Below are 22,920 nucleotides of genomic sequence, written 5' to 3'. Positions count from 1 at the left end.
TGCCAAAAACCAATTCTAAATATGATAGAAAGATCTGGTACCACTATTATAGATACTGCAGGGCTGGAGCATATACGGGACAAGAGTTCTAATAGCAGCTTAAATCCTAACTTCGCAAAAAGGAGAAAATTGAAGAGGTCCAAAGCATTTGCAACCTTTGCTCTATAATCACTAAAATTAAATGAATATGAAGTTGACAAACTGAGCAAAGATAAATATATATGAATAAACATTTTAAAAGTAGTTAAACACTCTGCCATGCATGTTCTATCTATCTGCCATGTTCTATCATGTAAAAGATTTAAATGCTTTAATGCTAGCAATCCTGGAAGGAAAATAAAAGAAAAGTGATGTGACTGACTAACCTCCAAAGAGATCCACTTCAGCAGTGACAGCAGTGACAGTTGTAGTAGTTGAGGCAGAGGCTGAAGTAGTTGCAATTTCAGCAGCTGTAGCAGGAGGAGTAGGTTCTGGTGCGAACGGATCTGAAATCTGTGCTTCGGAGGGAACAGAGGAAAGTGCAGCCAGAGAATCTATGTCGCACCAGAGACAGAGAACAAATGGAAGAGAAGAAAAGGAAAGGACAAAAGATATACCAGGCTCCAAATGATCAAAGTGAGGACAGTTATTAAGATATGGAAGTCTCTCGAAACAGAAGTTTACAAATAAATTTTACTCACCCTCTCCCAAGAGGTCTATCGATGTCCATGGGTCAGCATATGAAGAAATAAGAGATAAAGCTGAAACTTTCAACCACACCAATGTCCAAGCAGGGTGAGGCACTAACTGAAGAAATTTTAGCTTTATGTACCTTTCTGGATCATTTGAAATTTAAAAAATAAATGTATTACCTATTATTACCATAGAACTTTCGAGCTGGAATGGACCTTAGAGATCCTCTAGATCAACTTTCCAACTTCATAGATGGGAAAACTGAGAGCAAGGGAGGTCAAGAGACTTACCTTAAGCTAGGTCTAAACAACTTTGACAAATCGATTTCTTATCAGATTTACCATTTCATCTGCTTTGGTTGATTTCATTATACTGTAGTTGTCAATTCTGAAGAAACCATAGTTAATTGAATTTTATTGATCCTCTTTATTTGATGTGTCATACCAGAGCATGAATAGAGGCTTTACAATGGCTATAGTTTGACTGTGGAACATACTAAGCTGAATGCAAGTTTAGGGGTTAGAAAAAAGAAACTCTAACTTAAACTATTTTCTTCTTTGTAAGTTTCACATTACCAGGTGTTTTTCAGTTCAATATATAATCTCTAATTTATAAACATTATGTGACAACATATGAAAATTATTTTTAAGAAGAATGTGAGAGATTATACAGCATCAAAACTTTTCAGCCCTTCTGAGGTCAGTATTCCAATGGGAGGTTCAGACTTAGTGACCAACAGTGGGATTACAGTTGGCATTCTAAATAAAAAGCCTAGGAGGGATTATTTTTAACTGTACTATGATGTTAGGTTAAACATTTATAGTGTCCAATGGCATTCTTCTACTCTCAGTCATGTGATACATCTCAGGGATCACATTCAAATTCATGAATGTTACTGGAAATTTATTTTAATCATGAAGAAACTTTATCAAAACTCATTAGGGAGCTATTTTTTTCAGAGCCTTAAAAGCCATATGGGAACTCAGTAAACCAGAAGTTCTAGAAGACATTTAAAAGATTGAGAAACATAAATTTGACATTAAAAATAATTACTTTAGATATAAAGACACACAGACTGAAAGTGAGGGGATGGAAAAAGGTATTCTATGTAAAGGGAAATGAAAAGTCAGGGTAGCAATACTTAAGTGAGACAAAATAGACTTTAAAATAAAGACTGTTACAAGAGACAAAGAAAGACATTACACAATGATAAAGGAATCAATTAATGAAGAAGATATAACAATTTTAAATATATATGCACCCAACGTAGGATCACCTAAATACATAAAGCAAATATTAACAGACATAAAGGGAGAAACTGACAGTGACACAGTAAGAGTAGGAGACTTTAACACCCCACTTATATCAATGGACAGATCCACACAGAAAATCAATAAGGAGACATTGGCCTTAAACTACATATTAGATTAGACGGACTTATATATATATATATATATTTTTTTAATATATGAATTTATGTATATAAACATTCCATCCAAAAGCAGCAGAATACACATTCTTTTCAAGAGCACATGGAACAATCTATAGGATAGATCATATGCTGGGCAACAAAAGAAGTCTCAGTAAACTTAAGAAGACTGAAATCATATCAGGCATCTTTCCCAACCAAAATGCCTTGACTAGAAATCAACTACAAGAAAAATCTTCAAAAAACACAAACCCATGAAGGCTGGACAATACGTTACTAAACAAATGGATCACTGAAGAAATCAAAGAGGAAATAAAAAAATACCTGGAGACAAATGAAAATGAAAATACAGTGATCCAAAATCCATGGAAAGTAGCAAAAACAAGGCTAAGAGGGAAGTTTATAGCAATACAAGCCTATCTCAGAAAACTAGAAAAATCTCAAATACAACCTAACCTTACACATAAAAGAACTATAAAAAGAAGAACAAACAAACAAGAAAATTAGAAGAAGGAAAGAAATCACAAAGATCAGAGCAGAAATAAATGAAATAGAGACTAAAAAAAGCAATAGAAAAGATCAATGAAACTGAGAGCTGGTTCTCTGAAAAAATAAACAAAATTGATAAACCTTTAGCCAGACTCATCAAGGAAAAAAAGAGAGAGGATCCAAATCAATAAAATCAGAAATGAAAAAGGAGAACTTAAAACCAACAGCACGAAATACAAAGGATCATAAGAGAGTCCTACAAGCCATTATATGCCCAAAAATGGACAACCTAGAAGAAATGGACAATCTCCCAATACTGAATCAGGAAGAAATAGAAAATACAAACAGTTCAGTAATGAAATTGAATCAGTAATAAGAAAAAACTCCCAACAAACAGAAGTACAGGACCAGATGGCTTCACAGGTGAATTCTACCAAATATTTATTGAAGAGTTAACACCTATCCTTCTGAAACTACTCCCAAAAACTGCAGAGGAAGGAACACTTCCAAACTCATTCCACAAGGCCAGCATCACCCTGATCCAAAACCAGATAGAGATATCACAAAAAAAGAAAATTGCAGGCCAATATCACTGATGAACATAGATGCAAGAATCCTCAACAAACTATTAGTAAACCAAATCCAACAATACAGTAAAAGGAGCATACATCATGATCAAGTGGGATTTATCCCAGGGATGTAAGGATGGTTCAGTACCTACAAATCAATGTGATACAAAAAACTGAAGAATAAAACTCATATGATCATCTCAATGGACGGGGAAAAATCTTCTGACAAAATTCAACATCCATTTATGATAAAAACTCTCAACAAAGGAGGTATAGAAGGAACATACTTCAACATAATAAAGGCCACATGTGACAAACCCACAGCTAACATCATACTCAACAGTGAAAAGCGGAAAGCTTTTCCTCTAAGATCAGGAATAAGGGAAAGATTCCCACTCTTGCCACTTTTCTTCAACATAGCATTAGAACTCCTAGCCATAGCAATCATACAATCAGAAAAGGAAATGAAAGGAATCCAAAGTGGAAAGGAAGTAGTAAAACTGTCACTCTTTGCAGAAGACATGATACCATACATAGAAAATCCTAAAGATGCCACCAAAAAAACGACTAGACCTCACAATGAATTCAGTAAAGTTGCAGGATACAAAATTAATATACAGAAACCTGTTGAGTTTCTATACATTGAGAGTGAACTATCAGAAAGTGAATCCACACTTATATGACAATTAATCTACAACAAAGAAGGCAACAATATACAATGGGGAAAAGACAGCCTCTTCAATAAATGATGTTAGGAAAACTGGACAGCTACAGATAGAAGAATCAAACTGGACTATTTTCTCACACCATGTATAATAATAAGTTAAAAATGGAGGGCTTCCCTGGTGGCGCAGGGCTTCCCTGGTGGTGCAGTGGTTGAGAGTCTGCCTGCCGATGCAGGGGACATGGGTTCGTGCCCCGGTCCGGGAAGATCCCACATGCCACGGAGCGGCTGGGCCCGTGAGCCATGGCCGCTGAGCCTGTGCGTCTGGAGCCTGTGCTCCGCAGTGGGAGAGGCTACAACAGTGAGAGGCCCGCGTACCGCAAAAAAAAAAAAAAAAAAAAATGGATTAAAGACTTAAATGTAAGACCTGAAACCATAAAACTTCTCGAAGAAAACATAGGCTTCATAAAACTTCTCGAAGAAAACATAGATACACTCTTTGATACTGGTCTTAGTAATATTCTTCTGAATATGTCTCCTCAGGCAAGGGAATCAAAAGCAAAAACAAACAAATGGGACTACATCAAACTAGAAAGCTTTTGCACAGTGAAGGAAACGATCAACAAAATGAAAAGGCCACCTACTGAATGGGAGAAGATATTTGAAAATGATATATCCAACAAGGGGTTAATATGTAAAATACACAAATAACTCATACAACTCAACATCAAAAAAGCAAACAACCTGATTAAAAAATGGGCAAAGGACCTGAGTAGACATTTTCCAAAGAAGACATACAAGATAGCTATCAGACGCATGAAAGGATGTGCAACAGCACTAATCATCAGGGAAATTAAAATCAAAACTGCAGTGAGATATCACCTCACACCTGCTAGACTGGCTATTATCAAAAAGACAATGAATAACAAGTGTTGGTGAGAATGTGATGAAAAGGAACCCCCATGCACTGTTGGTGGGAATGTAAACTGGTGCAGCCACTATGGAAAACAGTATACAGATTCCTCAAAAAATTAAAAATTGAACTACCATGTGATCTAGCAATTCCATTCATGGGTATTTATCCAAAGAAAATCAGAACACTAATTAGAAAAGATACATGCACCCCTATGTTCACTGTAGCATTATTTATAATAGCTAAGATATGGAAACAACCTAAGTGCCCATCACTAGATGAATAAAGAAGATGTGGTGTGTGTCTACATATAGATAATGGAATATTACTTAGCCATATTTGCCATTTGCAACAATGTGAATGGACCTAGAGACGATTATGCTAAGTGAAATAAGTCAGAGGAAGACAAATACTGTATGATTTCACTTATATGTGGAATCTACAAAACAAACCAAATGAACAAACACAACAAAACAAGCAGAATCACAGATTTGGGGAACAAACAAGTGGTTGCCAGAGGGGAGGGGTTCGGGGGTAGGAGAGAAATAGGTGAGGGAGATTAAGAGGTATAAACTTCCAGTTGCAAAATAAATGAGTCATGGGGATGAAATGTATTGTGGGGAATACAGTCATTAATAGGTACTATCTTTGTACGGTGATGGATCGTAACTAGACTTACGGTGGTGATGATTTTGAAATGTACAGAAATACTGAATCACTATGTTATGTAACGGGAACTAACAGTGCTGTAGGTCAATTATAGTTCAAAACAACAAACAAACAAATGCATAGAAACAGAGGTCAGATTTGTGGTTATCAGAGGCAGGGGAAGAATGAAGGAGTTTGATGAAGGCAGTGAAAACATACCAACTTCCGGTCATAAGATAAAAAAGTACTAGGGGTATAATATACAACATCACAAACATAATCAACACCATGCTATATATGCTATATATGAAAGTCGTTAAGAGAGTAAATCCTAAGAGTTCTCATCACAAGGAAAAAAAATTTCTCTTTTTAAAATCTTGTATCTCTATGAAATGATGGATGTTCACTTAAACTTATTGTGGTCATCATTTCATGATGTATGCAAGTCAAATCATTATGCTGGACACCTTAAACTTACAGTGCTGTACATCAATTATGTCTCAACAAAACTGGAAGAAAAAAATTATCATATTAATTTAACTATGCAATTTGTGAACCCAATAAATATTAGGTAAAGCACTCTACAGATCCACTAAGATAATCAAGGCTCTTCCTAAAACTAAATCTTACATATTTCATAGCAACATTAGAAAATTATAGCACACAGAGCTCTTGACATTAGAAATAGTTTTTAAATTTTAGAATGTACGCCTAGTGAATAGCTGACGTAGGGCTAGGGTATTTTCTGCTGTTAGGTGTCCAGGTCCCAAATCCTGAGAAGCAGAAGGTCCTTCCAATCATTCCTCAAGCCAACCGGACCTGGCCCAATACAACTGTTACTCTACAGTCCTAAGTCCTAAGAGATATGGGAACATATGTATATGTATAACTGATTCACTTTGTTATGAAGCAGAAACTAACACACCATCGTAAAGCAATTATACTCCAATAAAGATGTTAAAAAAATAAAATAAAAAATATAAATAAAAATATTCATTAGAAACCAAAGTGGGTCATCAGAAGCCAGAGAGATTGGATTCTCTTTTCTCCTGGCATTGGTGGGGCTCTCCTTAGCCCTGCCCTTATCAATGGCTACTTCAAGCTGCAGTGTGACTTAGCAGAAGAGCTAAGAGCCATGTGATTTAACAGCTTCCAGACCTCTCATTGTCTACTTCCAGACCTCTCATTGTCTATCACAGGGGACAGGTAATTTATTTCATACATTTGGTAAGTGAGAAAGGAGAAGACTGTTTATGTTTACTAGAAGGAGAGAGAGTTAAAAAGATTTTAAAAAGAGGTATGAAAGATTAAAATATTAGTTCCTTGCTCTTAACTAGTGTTTTGTTCAGATGGAGGGTGATGAGAATGATATGACAGAAGATGGAAAGTAAAATTTCCTAGGAAAATGTACAATGATTAAGCATATTGGTGGATAACTGATGTTGAAAATTTTTTCCACCCTTGGAAACCACAGGTGTTAGTCTCCAAAATCCTAATTTTCTAGATGAAATATAATTTATGTTATATATTCCTTGTTTTACGCAAAATTTTCTCTACTATAAAAGCAAGTCCCTATTACAAGATGATGAGGATGGTTATTAAATATTCTCAAAACTGCTACTTTTTATAGAGGATTAAACTATACAAAAAAAACCCACTTCAGCATAAGAGTTCAACCCATTTGCAAGTAGTACATAATCAGAGTTGTTTGTATTATAGAAATTGCTAGAAAATATTCCCTGTAACCAAGGAAACAGAGCTACAACTAAATGAACAAGGAAATCTATATTGTGCTGTGAGATGGAGCTGAACTTTTCATGTTTTTATGAAGATTAAATGTGTTAATTTATTTAAGTGCTCGCCCATACCAAGAACATATCAAATGCTCAATAATAAAAGTTTAATAATAGCAATAGCTTAGATGGTAACTAGCCTTATTGTGGTGATCATTTCACAATGTGTATAAATGTTGAATCACTATGTTGTACACTTGAAACTAATATAATGTTGCATGTCAATTATACTTCAATAAAAAATAGCAATAACTAACATTTAAGTTAAATAATAATTTTTCATTATAGGACTGTGAATTTCAAAGCTTCTATAAATCTTTCAGAGAGAGCATGTGTATGTGTGTGTGTGTGTGTGTGTGTGTGTGTGTGTGCGTGTGTGTACACATGAATGTGTTTGAAGACAGCCTGCAGACGTGCCCCCCCCGATCTAATTAACAAGCAAATGGTAATATGGGTCACAAAAACTGCTTGTACTGTAGCTAATATTTCTCATGGAAACTATTAAAGTCATGTGATCACATAATATTGATGACGTTCCAGCATGTGTAAATTAACTTCTATTACGTCTATTAACTCTAATTAAACCCTAGCAGTAATTCTGTATTTCTCAAAAAGTAGAAATTTCACTTCAAGCATTTACAATAAAAAATTACGCATTTTCCACTTCTAAGATGCATAGAAGTACAACACACACACACACTCATTTGTTTGTGCAGAGAGGTGAATTTACTATGAAGGAAAAAAACACTCTCCCTTTTATGGGGAGAAAGGTAGGAATTTTAAAAGCACTCTGTATTCTTCCAGGTTCATTACTGGCTGGCAGAATGCCACATGGAATATGCACTATTTAAATTAAATTTACTAAAATATGAATTTGCTAAAATTTGGTTTACACCAATGACAAGAAATACTATCCTTTACAATACGTCCCCTAAAATGGCAATATTCATCCATACCCAGAACCCCCAAGAGAAATCTGTAAACAACTGATGTAGCCATAGTCATTTGAAAATGAAATCCTCTATCACTATGGTCGGATAAGAACGTCCAAATAGGTCTAAAGAGTTTCAGAGTTTGCATTTTACCATCTAGTTACACAAAATTCAAATAAACTACAATAATAGTGAAGTGATCTTATCAAACAAGACTGAGAAAGTGGTTTTATGTATTTAATTTTTTGCTTAGTCAAATGAGCCAAAACATACTGGTAACAATTTAGCACCTCTTCAAATACGACTGGGTACCTATAGGATAAATGTAAACTGAAGGTAACATTTATCAATTTCATATTTCACTAGTTTACTTGAATTTCTTTTTTTAAATAAGATACATATTTTATTTTTTAATTTTTTGGCCGTGTGCGTGGGCTTGTGGGATCTTATTTTCCCCGATCAGGGACTGAACCCGGGCCCTGGCAGTGAAAGTGCTGAGTCCTAACCTCTGGACCACCAGGGAATTCCCTACTTGAATTTCTTAAGGCTTATAATTTTTACTGTTTTGCTTAGGAATGAGAGAATTTACTTATTAGTATTTTTCTCCCCAGCTGACTTTTCTACTGCTATGAAAGGAGCTGTAGATATTTTGTTGAGACAAAAGACTAATGCTAACCGTCAGGTCCTAAGCCAACATTTTCATACACTATAATGCGTTTTGTACTAATTATAAAAAAGTGCTCCCGTTGGGCCAGAAGGTTGGAACAGGAAAAGCACTTCTTCCTCAAGGATGAAAAAAGCCCACAGCTTGGCTAGCAGAAAGCAGGCTGAATTTCAGGCCTCTCGCCCTGCCTTTGGGCAAGGCACAAACTGTGGGTCCACACTGCACAGACCTGGTTAAAACCACACTAATCTGCTTTCTTCTATATCCACTGACACCTCAATGTTTCAATCATCAATAGTTATTTATTCCTAACAAGTAAAGACTGAAATGTGTTATAATAAAGTTGGTTATTATAACTTATTCCTTATAATGTGTCTTAGCAAAAAGTACTTGAAGACGAATATAAATAAAAATGTTACAATGCAATTTAAAAAGATTTCACCAAGGGATTTTCTTTTTCATTTATTATTATTTTGGTGCCAAACAAACCAATCAAACAAAAAGGACACAATTTCTCTTCAGTTTGATGCTGGAGAATACAGTGAAAGGAGACAGTTTACAATTTCACTGTTTATTCATTCAAGTTCTAGATCACTAAACAACTAAATGTTTAATAAGTTCTAAAAATTACAGTGTGAACAATCTACTGATTTAATTAGTTGAGAGAATTAGAGTTAACACATTCATATAATACTGAAAAAAAATTTTGTATAACTCTACAAATTTATAATTAATACTAAATTTTAAATTATAAAAGTTCTATGAAAGTCATTTATATGAATTTTATGACAGAGAAAACCTGATTTAAGGATATGGATTTGAAGCATTCTTAAATAAATAGGAAGGGGCTTCCCTGGTGGCGCAGTGGTTGAGAGTCCGCCTGCCGATGCAGGGGACACGGGTTCGTGCCCCGGTCCGGGAAGATCCCACATGCCGCGGAGCGGCTGGGCCCATGAGCCATGGCCGCTGAGCCTGTGCGTCTGGAGCCTGTGCTCCACAACGGGAGGGACCACAACAGTGAGAGGCCCGCGTACCGCAAAAAAAAAAAAAAAAAATAAATAGGAAAACATGATACACTGTATAAGATACCATGGCAATGAAAATTATTAGTAAACTGAAATAATCAAACATTTCTGAAAGATGAAGCTCAGAATGAAAAAACATGAAAACCAGAAGGCCCTTATAAAATCTCTTCAACAAAAATATTTTCCTTTACCAATTGAAATTTAATAAAGTTAAGTGTAGCTGAAAGAAAATTTTTGTTAAGAAAATGATAGCTATAGGCTTAGGAGTTGAACATTTCAACAAAGGAGAAGTTTTAAGTATTTAAATGGAAAAGCACCAATATTTAAATGCTTATAAATATAGTTAGCAACTCTGTTTCACAAGTAGTTATTTTTGCTTACTTTGTTACCACAAAAACTTGGAAATAAAACCAAGAGATCATAGCAGGTAGTGTTGATGTTATATTGCCAATGTTTACCAAACTCACCCAAGGATTATTTAATTACCTGTGGAAATGTATCTTCATTTGATGCTGCAATTTAACTGTTAATTAAGGACTCTGATTCTGAAATGATATACTGAGTTACAGTTCTTGTCTGCTAGTGATGCTCTGTCTGGGAGAAAAGATAACCTCAAGACATGATTTTTACTGCTCTACTGGACATTAACCAGTTTTGTACTTAACCTAGCCATCTTATTTTAACATTTCCTTTAAAATGTCTATAAATACCCAGTTCCTCAAAACGCTCTTTGAGCCAGCTTTATCATCTTACCGGTTTCCTCATCAGCCAGTTAATGTCTTTTACCAGTGCTGTTTTTCCCCACCCCCTTCAGGTTTATGGAGGTATAAGTGACACATAAAAATTGTATATATTTAAGATGCACAATGTGATGATTTGATATACATTATGAAAAGATTACCACAATCAAATTAACACATCTATCATCTCACACAGTTACTGTATTTTTGTAGTGCAAATACTTAAGATTCACTCTCTTAGCAAATTTTAAGTATACGATACAGTATTATTAAATATGGTAACCATACTGCATATAAGATCTCCAAAACTTATTCATCTTACAACTGACCCTTTGTACCCTTTGACCGTCTTCCCATTCCATGCCCTGCCCTCCGTCGCCCACCACCAGCCTCTGGCAACCACCCTTCTACTTTCTGCATCTGTGAGTTTAGATTTCACACAGAAGTGAGATCATACATATTTGTCTTTCTGTGCCTGGTTTATTCACTTAGCATAATGTCCTCCATGTTCATCCATACTGCAACAAATAGGAGGACTTCTTTCTTTTTAAAGGACTAAATAATTAATATTCCATTGAATATATACAATGGGGTTTTTTTTATATCCTTTTGTCTGTTGACAGACACTTAGGTTATTTTTATATCTTGGCTACTGTGGATAATGCTGTAATGAACGTGGGGGTGCAGATCTCCATCCATCCAGAAGTGAGACTGGTGAATCATGTGACACTTCTATTTTCAATTCTTTGAGGAACCTCTATATTTTTTCCATGATGGTTGTACAGCCACTATGGAGAACAGTATGGAGGCTCCTTAAAAGACTAAAAATAGAATTACCATATGACCCAGCAATCCCACTACCGGGCATATACCCTGAGAAAACCATAATTCAAAAAGATACATGTACCACAATGTTCATTGCAGCACTATTTACAATAGCCAGGACATGGAACCAACCTCAATGTCCATCGACAGGTGAATGGATAAAGAAGATGTGGTGTATACATACAATGGAATATTACTCAGCCATAAAAAGGAACGAAATTGAATTATATGTAACGAGGTGGATGGACCCAGAGTCTGTCATACAGAGGGAAGTAAGTCAGAAAGAGAAAAATACCATATGCTAAAGCACATATATGGAATCTAAAAAAATGGTACTGACGAACCTAATGGCAGGGCAGGAATAAAGACACAGACGTAAAGAATGGACTTGAGGACTCGGCATGGGGAAGGGGAAGTAGGGATGAAGTGAGAGAGTAGCACTGAAATATATACACTACCAAATGTAAAATGGATGGTTAGTGGGAAGCTGCTGTATAGCACAAGGAGATCAGCCTGATGCTTTGTGATGACCTATATGGGTGGGATAGGAAGGGTGGGAGGGAGGCTCAAGAGGGAGGGGATATGGGGATATATGTATACGTATAGCTGATTCACTATGTTGTATACCAGCAACTAACACAACATTGTAAAGCAATTATACTCCAATAAAAAAAATTAATAAAAATAAATAAAAAATAAACCATAATGGCTGCACCAATTTACATCTCCAGCAACAATGAGTAATGGTTCCCTTTTCTCCACTCCCTCACCAAACACTTGTTATCTCTTGTGTTTTTGATAACAGTTATCCTAACAAGTGTGGGGTGCTATCTCTGCGGTTCTGATTTGCATTTTCCTAATGATTAATGACAGTGAACACCTTTTCATATACTTTTTGGCCATTTGCATACCTTTTTTGGAAAATGTCTATTTATGTCCTTTGCCCATTTTAAAATCAAGTTATTTGGGGTTTTTTTTTTTTTTTTTACAAATATTTTCTCCCATTCCACACGCTACACTTTTATTTTGTTGTTTCCTTTGCTGTGTAGAAGTTTTTTAGTTTGAATGTAGTCTTACTTGCTTATTTTTTCCTTTTGTTGCCTGTGTTTTTTGGTGGCAAATAAAAAAATTCACTGCTAAGACCAATGTCTAGGAGTTTTTTTCCTGTTTTCTTCAAGGAGTTTTATGGTTTCAGATCTTGTATTTAAGTCTTTAATCCATTTGAGTTAATTTTTGTGTATGATGTAAGATAAGGTTCCAATTTCATTCTTTTGCACATAGATATCTAGTTTTCCCAACACCATTTATTAAAGAGACTATCTGTTCCCTGTTGTGTATTCTTGGCTTCCTTGTCAAAGGTTAGCTAACTGAATATGCATGGGTTTATTTCTGGGCTCTCTATTCTCTTGTTCTGTTGGTTGAGGTGTCTGTTTTCATGCCAGTACCATCCCATTTTGGTTACTATAGCTTTGAAATATAGGTTGATTTCAGGAAGTTTGATGCCTCCAGCCTTATTTTTCTTCCTCAAGATTCCTTTGGCTATTTGGTGTCTTTTGTGGTCTGTATGAACACAAAATTTTTTTTCTATTAATAGGAAAATGCCATTACAATTTTTCTAGGGATTGCAATGAATCTGTAGATCACTTTGGGTAGTATGGACATTTTAACAATATTAATTCTTCTAATCCATGAACACAGGATATCGTTCCATTTATTTGTGTCTTCAATTTCTTTCATCAATGTCTTATAGTTTTCAGTGTACAGGTTTTTCACCTCTTTGGTTAAATTTATTCCTAAGTATTTTATTCTTTTTGATGCTGCTCTAAATGGCATTGTTTTCTTCATTTCTTTTTCAGATAGTTTGTTGTTAGTGTATAGAAATGCAGTTGATTTTTGTACATAAATTGTGTATCCCGAACTTACTGAATTCGTTTATTAGTTCTAACAGTTTTTTGGTGGAGTCTTTTGGGTTTCTACACATAAGATTATGTCATCTGAAGAGACAATTTTATTTCTTCTTTTCCTATTTGGATGCATTTTATTTCTTTTTCTTGACTAACTGCTCTTGTTTAGACTTCCAGTACTATGTCGAGTAGAAGTGGAGAGAGTAGGCATCCTTGTCTTGTTCCTAATCTTAGAGGAAAAGGTTACAGCTTTTCATCATTAAGTATCATGTCAGCTGTGGACTTGTCATATATGCCCTTTATTATGTTGAGATACATTCCTTATTTACCTAATTTGTTAAGAGTTTTTATCATGAAAGGTTATTAAATTTTGTTAAGTGCTTTTTCTGCATCTATTGAGATGATCATATGATTTTTACCCTTCATTCTGTAATGTGGTGTGTATCACTTGCATATGTTGAACCATCCTTGCATCCCAGGGATAAATCCCACTTGATCATGGTGTATGACCCTTTTAATTTGCTGCTGAATTCAGTTTTCTAATGTTTTGTGAAGGATTCTTGCAGCTATGTTCTTGTAGTATCTGTATATGGCTTTAGAATGAGTGTAAAACTAGCTTCAAAAAATAAGTTTGCAAGTATTCCCTCCTTTTAAATTTTTTGGGAAGAGTGTGAGTAGGACTGGCATTAATTCCTGTTTAAATGTTTGGTAGAATTCACCCATGAAGCTATATGGTCATGGGTTTTTCTTTGCTGGGAGGTTTTTGATTACCACTTCAATTTCCTTATTTCATATGGGTCTGTTCAGATTTTCTATTTCTTCATGATTCTGTCTTGGTCAATTGTATCTTTCTAGGAATTTATCCATTTCTTTTAGGTTATCCAATTATGGCATAAATTGCTCACAGTAGTCTCTTATGATTCTTTGTATTTTTATGGTATCAGCTATAATGTTTCTTCTTTCATTTACAATTTTATTTTTGAGTTGTTGCTCTTTTTTTCTTGGTTAGTCTAGCTGTAAGAAATTTTATCTTTTCAGAAAACCAACCCTTAGTTTTGTTGATCTTTTCTATTGTCTTTCTAGTCTCTATTTCATTTACTTCTGCTCTAATCTTTATTATGTCTTCCCTTCTGCTATCTTTTGGCTAAGTTTGCTCTTTGTCTAGTTCTGTGAGATGTAAAGCTAGATTGTTTATTTGAGATCTTTCTTTTTCTTAATGGAGGCATTTAGCGCTATAAATGTCCCTCTTAGAACTGCTTTTGCAGAATCATGTAAGTTTTGATATGTTGTGTTTCCATTTTCCTTTGTCTCAAGATTCTTTTTAATTTCTTTTTGATTTCTTCTTTGACCCATTGGTTGGCTGTATGTTATTTCATCTCCGCATATTTGTGAATTTTCAAAATTTTCTTCTGTTACTGATTTCTAGTTTCATACCACTGAAGGTCAGAAATGATACTTGATATGACTTCAATCTTCTTTAATTTGTTAAGAACTTTTTAGTGTCCCAACATATGATCTACCCTGGAGAATGTTCTGTGTGCACCTGAGGAGAATGTGTATTCTGCTGTGTTGGATGAAATTTTCTGTTTATGCCTATTAGGTCCATTTGGGGTAAACTGTTATTCAAGTTTGCTATTTTCTTACTGATTTCTGTCTGGATGATCTATCTATTGTTGAAATTGGCATATTGAAGCCCCCCACTATTACTGTATGGTTGTCTATTTCTCCCCTCAGTTCTGTTAATATTTGCTTTATATATTTAGATATTTTGATGTTTATACCCTCTTGATGAATTATCATTATATAGTGATTTTCTTTGTTTCTTGTGATAGATTTTGACTGCAAATCTTTTCCCATCCCTTTACCTTGCCTATGTATGTCCTTAAAGTTAAAAGGAGTCTCTTGTAGGCACTAGATTGTTGGATCTTGTTTTTTGTTTTTTTTAACATCCACTGAACTACTCTATTATTTGATAGGAGAATTTAATCCATTTAAATTTACAGTATTTATAGGTAAGGACTTACTATTGTCATTTTGTTTACTGTTTTCTGACCATTCTGTAGTTCCTTTGTTCTTTTCTTCTTCTCTTGCTCTCTTCCTTTGTGACTTGATGATTTTCCTCAGTGGTATGCTTTGATTCCTTTCTCTTTATTTTTAGTATCTAGTAGAGGTGTTTTTCTTTGTGTTTACCATGGGGCTTACGTAAAACACCTTATAGTTTTAACAGTCTATTTTAAGCTGATAACAACTTAACTTCAATCACGTACAAAAAGTATGGACACTTCTACCTTTCTCTACTCTCCACATATTATCCACCCTACACCTTTTTATATTGTGTATGTAGTAGCAAATTATTGTAGCTTTAGTTATTTTAAATTCTCTTGTCTTTTAACTTTCATACCAGGGTTAAAAGTGATTTACCTGCTACATTTACAGTATTAGAGTATTCTGAATTTGACTACAAATTTACCTTTACCAGTGAGTTTGATACAGCTGACCCTTGAACAGCAAAGGGGTTACGGGAGCCAACCACCCATGCAGTCAAAAATCCACCTATACATTTACAGTTGGTCCTCCATATCCACAGTTCTGCAGATTCAACGAACCATGTATTGTTTAGTTGTGTATTACATATTTAGTGGAAAAAAAATCTGTGTATAAGTGGACTCTTACAGTTCAAACTCATGTTGTTCAAGGGATGTACCTTCATACATTTTCTCATTGTTATTTAGCATCCATTTGTTTTATCTTAAAGAAATCCCTTTAGCATTTCCTGTAAGACAGGTCTAGTGGTGAAGAATTCTCTCAGATTTTGTTTGTCAGGTAATGTCTTTTTCTCGCCTTCACTTCTGAAGAACAACTTTGCCAGGTAGAGTATTCTTGGTTGGCAGTTTTTTTCTTTCAGGACTTTTATTATATCATGCTACTTACTCCTGGCCTGCAAGGTTTCTGCTGAGAAATATGCTGATAGCTTTATCAGGGTTCCCTTGTATGTGAGGAGGTGCTTTTCTCTTGTTGTTTTCAAAAGTTTCTCTTTGTCTTTGACTTCTGACAATCTGATTAAACACTGTGTCTCAGGTAATATTCTTTGGATTGATCTTGCTTGGAGACTTTTGAACTTCATGAATTTAAATGTCCATATCCCTCCCATGATTTATGAAGTTTTTAGCCATTAACTTTAAATAAGCTTTCTTCTCTTTCTCACTTTCTTCTCTTTCTGGGACTCCCATAATGCATATATTAATTAATTTTATGGCATCCCATAGGTCCTGTATGCATCACTTTTTTTCCTTTTTGTTCCTTTAATTGGCTATTTTCTAACGCTCTATCTTTGAGTTTGTTGATTCTTTACTCTGTCTGATCAAGTGAGCTCTCTACTGAGTTTTTCTTTTCAGTTCAGTCATAGTATTCTGTTTCGTTCAGAATTTCTGTTTTGTTCCCTTTTATGGTTTCTATTTTCTTATTTTGTTCATGTATACTTTTCTTGACTTAATTTTGTTGCCTGTTTGTGTTCTCTTGTATTTCATTGAGTTTCTTAAAGATAATTATTTTTAATTTGTTATCAAGCTATGTAGAGATCTCCATTTATCTAGGGTAACTTATTAGAGATTTATTAGTTTCCTTTGGCAGTGTCATGTCTGTTTGCCTGATTCTTCATATTCTGTGTAGCCCTGTGTTGGTGTCTGTGCATCTGAAGGAGCCAACACCTCTTCCTGCTTTTAAACACTAGTTTTGGCAGGCCTTCTCCTGTCAGGTCCCTGGGCTGATGATACTGACTCCGGGATTGCAGTTGAGTGGGGTTGGGGCTGGGTCATGTGGCTGCTTCTGGGTCTGCTGTAGTGTCCATGTTAGTGGGCCTGTTACCAGGGGCTTGGGTGGGTATAGATCCTGCCTCCTGGTCCCTGAGCGGACAGGACTGCCTTCACGACCTTGGTTAGTAGGGCTGGAGCTGGGACAAGGGTCCACTTCAGGATGTGCAGTTGGGTTCAGAGATGGTGGGCTTGTTACCAGGTACGTGTCTGGGTGTAGCTCCGGCTGGGTCAGACTAGCCCTGGACTGCAGCTAAGTGGGGCTAAATGAAGTGAGAAGGTTGCTTTAAGGTCCACAGTTGGGACCAAGATCTATAGGCCTGCCCATAGGGGCATGGATGAGTGTGTTTCCCACAAGGTCCCTGGGTGGGTAGGACTGAGGGGCTGGAGCCTAGTCACAAGGCTGATTCAGGATCTGAGCTTGGATTAAGGTCACTGGGCCTGCCTCTGGGGGCACAGGCAGATGTGTCTCCTGCTGGATCCCCGGGCAGGCAGGACTGCTCCTGACCATGACTGAGAGAGGCTGGAGCTGGGTCACAGGCAGTTTCAGGGTCCACAGTTGAGACCAAGGACAGGAGGCCTGTTACCCAAGGCATGGGTGTGTCCACTCCTCCCTGGTCCCTTGGCAGATGTTACTGGTGGCAGGATCATGGCCAAACAGGACTGTAGTGAGTCCACAGGGGCATGGCAGTGTTTCCAGGTCTGTTGCCAGGACCAGCGTTGGCGAGCCTCCCACCTGGGAGTAGGCTTGCCTTCTCAAATCAACTGTTCTTGGTCTTGGGCTCCACTTGGGCTTTGCAACCTTTTACTGGATCCCAAAGCTCCCACAAAGGCACTTTTATCTGTGGGTGGCTGCCAAAGTACTGTTCCTATGGGGAGATATGATGGGACACCTCCTGTGTCAGTCCCTCTGTGTTGTTTCCCTCTGTGTTGTTCCTACGAGCCATTTTCAAACTTAAACAATTTTTTATTTTGATAATTTGATGTAGTAGAGTAAGTTATTTAACACCAACTCTGTGAAGTTTTGAGAATTAAGCAGTAATTAACTTAATTTTTATACTGGTATTAAATATGTTTAATTAAAAACATATAAAAGCTTAATTTTTTTCCCCCAAGATGCATGAATAAAATGGAAATCGAGCACTTAGGTGTGACTCCTCTTAATTAGTTTAGGACAGATATTTTCTGGCACCAAGAAGAATCTATCCCAGATTTCAACTGCATGAAGTCAAATACAATGTGAATAAAACCAGTTAAGGTCTAAAGGAATCCATGAAGGAGCCCATATCTGGACAAACCAAATTCGAAATGCTGCCTCTGAGTAATCTCCTAAGTTCATGGGAACACCCAACCTTCTAACGCCTGCATCTCTAGGGACCAACTACTAAAAATAATCAGAATCTGAGAACAGCGAAAAAAAAATACTCCCATTGTTCCAGCTTTTAAACTAAAAAAACGGTATGATTACTTGAATATTTTAACTGTATTATGGGTACTTTTTCTGTCTTTGTCTCGCTGTCTCAATATATATTTCAATCAATCAATCAATCAATGCCATTCTTAACATTCTCTCCCCGAGTTTCTAGCACCATTTTGGATAATCAGAAGGTAAGCGTAACAATTACAGCCTGAATAAAAACAACTAAATAGAAAAATGGCACGGTTGCCTGGTTTCACTCACCCCCCCACGCAGTGGCGCCTCCTGAAGGTGGTGGTGGTGCTGGTGTCGCGGCTGCTGCCGCCCCTGCAGAGGAGAAGTCTGGCTGCAGGTCCAGGAGATCACTAGATGGTTTAGAAGCGCTGAAAGGAAAATATGATTTTAAAATCAGATTTTGCAATTTTAAAATGTAAAGATGCTTTTTAAATAAAGACTTATGCAGAAAACATCACAGATTTTGGCTATTTTAAATTCAGTAAGAGAATAATATTTTGTAAAGTACAGCAGTAAAGCATATGTTCCTCTATACTGAGAGTTGGCAAACAACTTTTGTAAAGGGCCAGATACTAAAAATTTTAGGTTTGCGAGCCAGACAGTCTCTATCGCTATTCGACTCTGCCAGTGCAGACTGAAATAAGACACAGGCAGTACGTAAGCAAATGAACATGCTTTTGTTCCAATAAAAATTTATTTACAGAAAAAGACAGTGGGCTAGATTTGATCTATGGGCCATTGTTTGCCAACTCTTGCAAAGTTAAATTATACCTCAAGCAATGGGTCACTCAGCAACTCACAGAGCAGAAATTAAAAGGGAAAATCTAAATGCCTCAAAATAAGGGGGAATTTTAAACATGTTATGTCCACTGGGTAGCATCTGAAATGCTGGTTATGAGGGCTGTGACAAAAGGAAACGTACTCCTTAATAAAGGTAATAATTTAATAAAGGTAAGAGAATTATTGGTAATTTTTTTCCTTTTCTCTATTTTCTAAAGTTTTTTTGTATGCTTTTTTTGTAGTATGGTAAATAATTCTTGACTTGAAAAGAATTTATAAACCAAAGAATACTAAAATGAATAATCACTATTGTACCTTTTTTCTAAGTTAAACTACAACACATCAAGTTTGCCTATAAGAGACCTCACCTAAAAATAATTCCATATTTTTCACTCTTATTCAATTGGGGCTGTGCTTTTCAAAGCTCCTCCATCTAAAGAAGTTCCAAGGAGGAGCCTAGAGCGTTGTTACTCAAAGTGTAGTTTCCAAACTAGCAGCATCCTGGGACCTTGTTAGAAATGCAAAATCCCAGGCTTAACCATTATCTACTACATCAGTCTTCATTTTACTACAACCCCAGGGGTTTCACTGTACAGTCAGGTTTAAGGAGCACTGGCGTAAAGGCTGCCAGACCAGGTACTAAGCCATCAGGGTCCCAGGTTCCCCACCCCTCCTCATAAATAGCCATTCCATCTTTATCTTTTTTACGTATTAGATTTCCGAGCAATATTTTTTGGAAAAAAGGATTCTGCTGCTTAAAAAAAAAAGGTTTCAAGACCCCTGAAACTTGCCTAGTTTTGATGTCTGTTTCATAAATACGACTGGTCTAAGAGCCAGAACAGGGAAACATTTTATTATTAAGACTGGAATCAAAGCTTTTATAAGAAGCAATCTATCTTAGTATAGAGGCAGAAAGGACTTGGCTTTACCAAGCCTGTGATCATGAAAGCAGAATTAAGCAAGTAGAGGTTAACGTGCATCGTTAACACGCACACATCATGGGGCTTTATTGCTCAGTTCAAAATTCATGTCTTCAAATACAGGGCATTCATAATCAGAGTCACAGATACTACAAGATGGGACTCGAATGCTCTCAAGGCTAAAGAACCAAACAAAGAGTTGACCTAAATTATTACCTGAGGAAGCCTCTCTGAGTTGGGGCTTCATTTCAGGTGGCCCAGAGATTTTACAGAAAGCACAGTCATCCCTCCCCTTTCTCACTACTGTTCTGACTTTTAGGCACTACGAAAGCAATAAGGGGGCTTCCCTGGTGGTGCAGTAGATAAGACTCCACGCTCCCAATACGGGGGCCCGGATTTGATCCCTGGTCGGGGAACTAGATCCCATATGCATGCCGCAACTAAGAGTTCACATGCCACAACTAAGGAGCCCTGGAGCTGCAATTAAGCATTCCTGGAGCCTCAACTAAGGAGCCCACGAGCCACAACTAAGGAGCCCACCTGCCACAACTAAGGAGCCCATGAGCCACAACTAAGGAGCCTGTCTGCCGCAACTAAGACCTGGTGCAACCAAATAAATAAATAAATATTTTAAAAAAGCAATTAGGCACATCCTGACGGTTTCTTCCTACCGCCAGAGTTTGAGTTCCTCATATGCACCAGCTAATTGGCCTGCAACTACAAGCATTTCATTTCACTTCACTTCCTTTCATCTCATTTCTTGGCACTTTAAGACACCCTTTAAATTTCTCACAAGAAGAAACTAATTTCAGAAAACACTGTCTATATCATCCATTTCAGAAGAACCTGAAGTGTGTGCATCTTTCTTCCACTTCCTTTGCCAAATGTGTGGGCACCAAGGTGATTTCCACAGCTTATGTCTTTCTTACACTTTGAGAGGTATAAGCCTAAGTAACTGTATGAAGTATAGAAGAACTTAGTCTATGGACCTGAAAATAACCCCAAATATCACACATTTACTAGGACTACATCTCATTTTGTGAAGTCACTGGGTTTGGTACACAAAAATAAAATGAAAACCTGATCATAATATTAATAAACGGTTCGCTGCATTCTCATGAACTAACCTGACTGGTACAGCCGCAGATGCAGTTGCAAACAAATCAACTGGAGGGGATGTGTCAATAGTTTTAGCTGGTGTAGAATTAGGCGACGTAACAGTTGTGGCTGGAGAAGACTGAAAGGGAAGATGCAAAGCACACTCTGGTCAGATTTGAATCTACAGGACACAAGGCAAGAGGACCTCCAATTTTCAGACCCATGCCATTCCCAGCAATTTTCTGGTTGCTCCTCGTGGGAGAAATAACTCAAGAAAATTTGAAATTGAGAACTGTAATAAATAATCAATACTGGACAAAACATGTTTCAAATTTTAAAAGTTATATGTAATTTACATAAAATTATGAAAAAAAATAATTGGCCTAACGTTGCAATGACTTCTATGCATGTATTTACAGTTAAAGCCAAACAATAAATTAGGAGTTTGGGATTAACAGATACACACTACTATATATAAAACAGATAAACAACAAGGTCCTACTGTATAGCACAGGGAACTTTATTCAGTAACTTGAAATAACTTATAATGGAAAACAATCTGAAAATGAATACACACACACACATACATATACATATATATAAGGGGTGAATCACTTTGCTGAACATCAGAAACTATCACAGCATTGTAAATCAACTACACTTCAATAAAAAATAAAATCAAATCAAAGCCAAACATATTTTCTAAACATTAAATTAGTGGGAAAGATCTTGCTAGCTGCCAAAAATGGAAAAAAAAATTAATTGTAATGACTTCTGTGAAACCAAGGCCATTGTTTTCTTTTCTGCATCCTAAACAGATTTCATGTAAAGTCTTCTCAGATGCCTTTAAAATCTAGAAATGTAACTTACAAAATAGTTCACAGATGGCAGAGAACAATTCCCAAACAAGATTCAAGTCACCGACAGCTTGAGGATAGCCCATCACTAATATGAAACAGATAAAACTAAAAAAGTGAAATAAAACCTAACATTTATTGTCCTGGGCTGGTTTAGGAAGAGGACTTAATAGTCAGCTAATATATCAAAAAAAATGTTTGTTTAGTAACTATCCTAACTCTATTTGGTGTATTTAATTTGCTTGTATTCACAAGAGAAAGATTAATAGCAATCTCAAACCAGTCCACCAATACTTAGTTCTGTAAGTGGAAAGGAGACCTAACAGCAAGCAAAATGCACAGAGACCAAGGTCAAGCAAGGACCATCAGACACTGCTGTAACAGGACATCTAATGTCAAGTAGACCAAACTGAGAGGAAGTTTGAAAAAGAACAATTTAAGAAAAAGGACTGAGGACATAAGAAATGTATAGGAGTTTCCAGACTTAGATAGTATCTGTTTAATAGCTGTTTGTCCAAGAATATAACTAATCAAGAAGTCAAAACCCAAAGATACACAAGTGCCAAGCGCTCAGCACTTCAAGAAAGACAAACCCATGAGCAGTATGGATGCTGTTGCTCAGAAAGGGTGAACTCAAGCTTTGCTCTTCACCCAAAATTTAAAACTTCCAAATGGAATGTGAAAGATTATCAAGGGGATAGAAAGGACTAACATTAATTTGCATGTCATCCATTGTGGACACTGACAACTCTGAAAT

General features: G+C 36.4%; 1 protein-coding gene across 1 annotated transcript in view; it reads right to left on the bottom strand.

Annotated features, from left to right (window-relative positions):
• The window catches only part of SNAP91 (synaptosome associated protein 91), a 153,013-nt gene that overhangs the window by 42,138 nt on the left and 87,955 nt on the right, over window positions 1-22,920 (bottom strand). The window contains exons 12-15 of the mRNA XM_060167275.1: window positions 21,336-21,445; window positions 18,758-18,876; window positions 681-695; window positions 366-533 (exon numbers count right to left, since the gene is read on the bottom strand). Coding sequence (XP_060023258.1) covers window positions 366-533; window positions 681-695; window positions 18,758-18,876; window positions 21,336-21,445 — 412 coding nt within the window. The remainder of the gene's footprint in view (window positions 1-365; window positions 534-680; window positions 696-18,757; window positions 18,877-21,335; window positions 21,446-22,920) is intronic.

The sequence above is a fragment of the Lagenorhynchus albirostris genome, chromosome 12 (assembly GCF_949774975.1).
Source record: "Lagenorhynchus albirostris chromosome 12, mLagAlb1.1, whole genome shotgun sequence".
In the NCBI taxonomy this organism is placed as follows: domain Eukaryota; kingdom Metazoa; phylum Chordata; class Mammalia; order Artiodactyla; family Delphinidae; genus Lagenorhynchus; species Lagenorhynchus albirostris.
The sequence above is the reverse complement of the archived record's forward strand: the minus strand, read 5'-3'. Positions and strand labels throughout refer to the sequence as shown.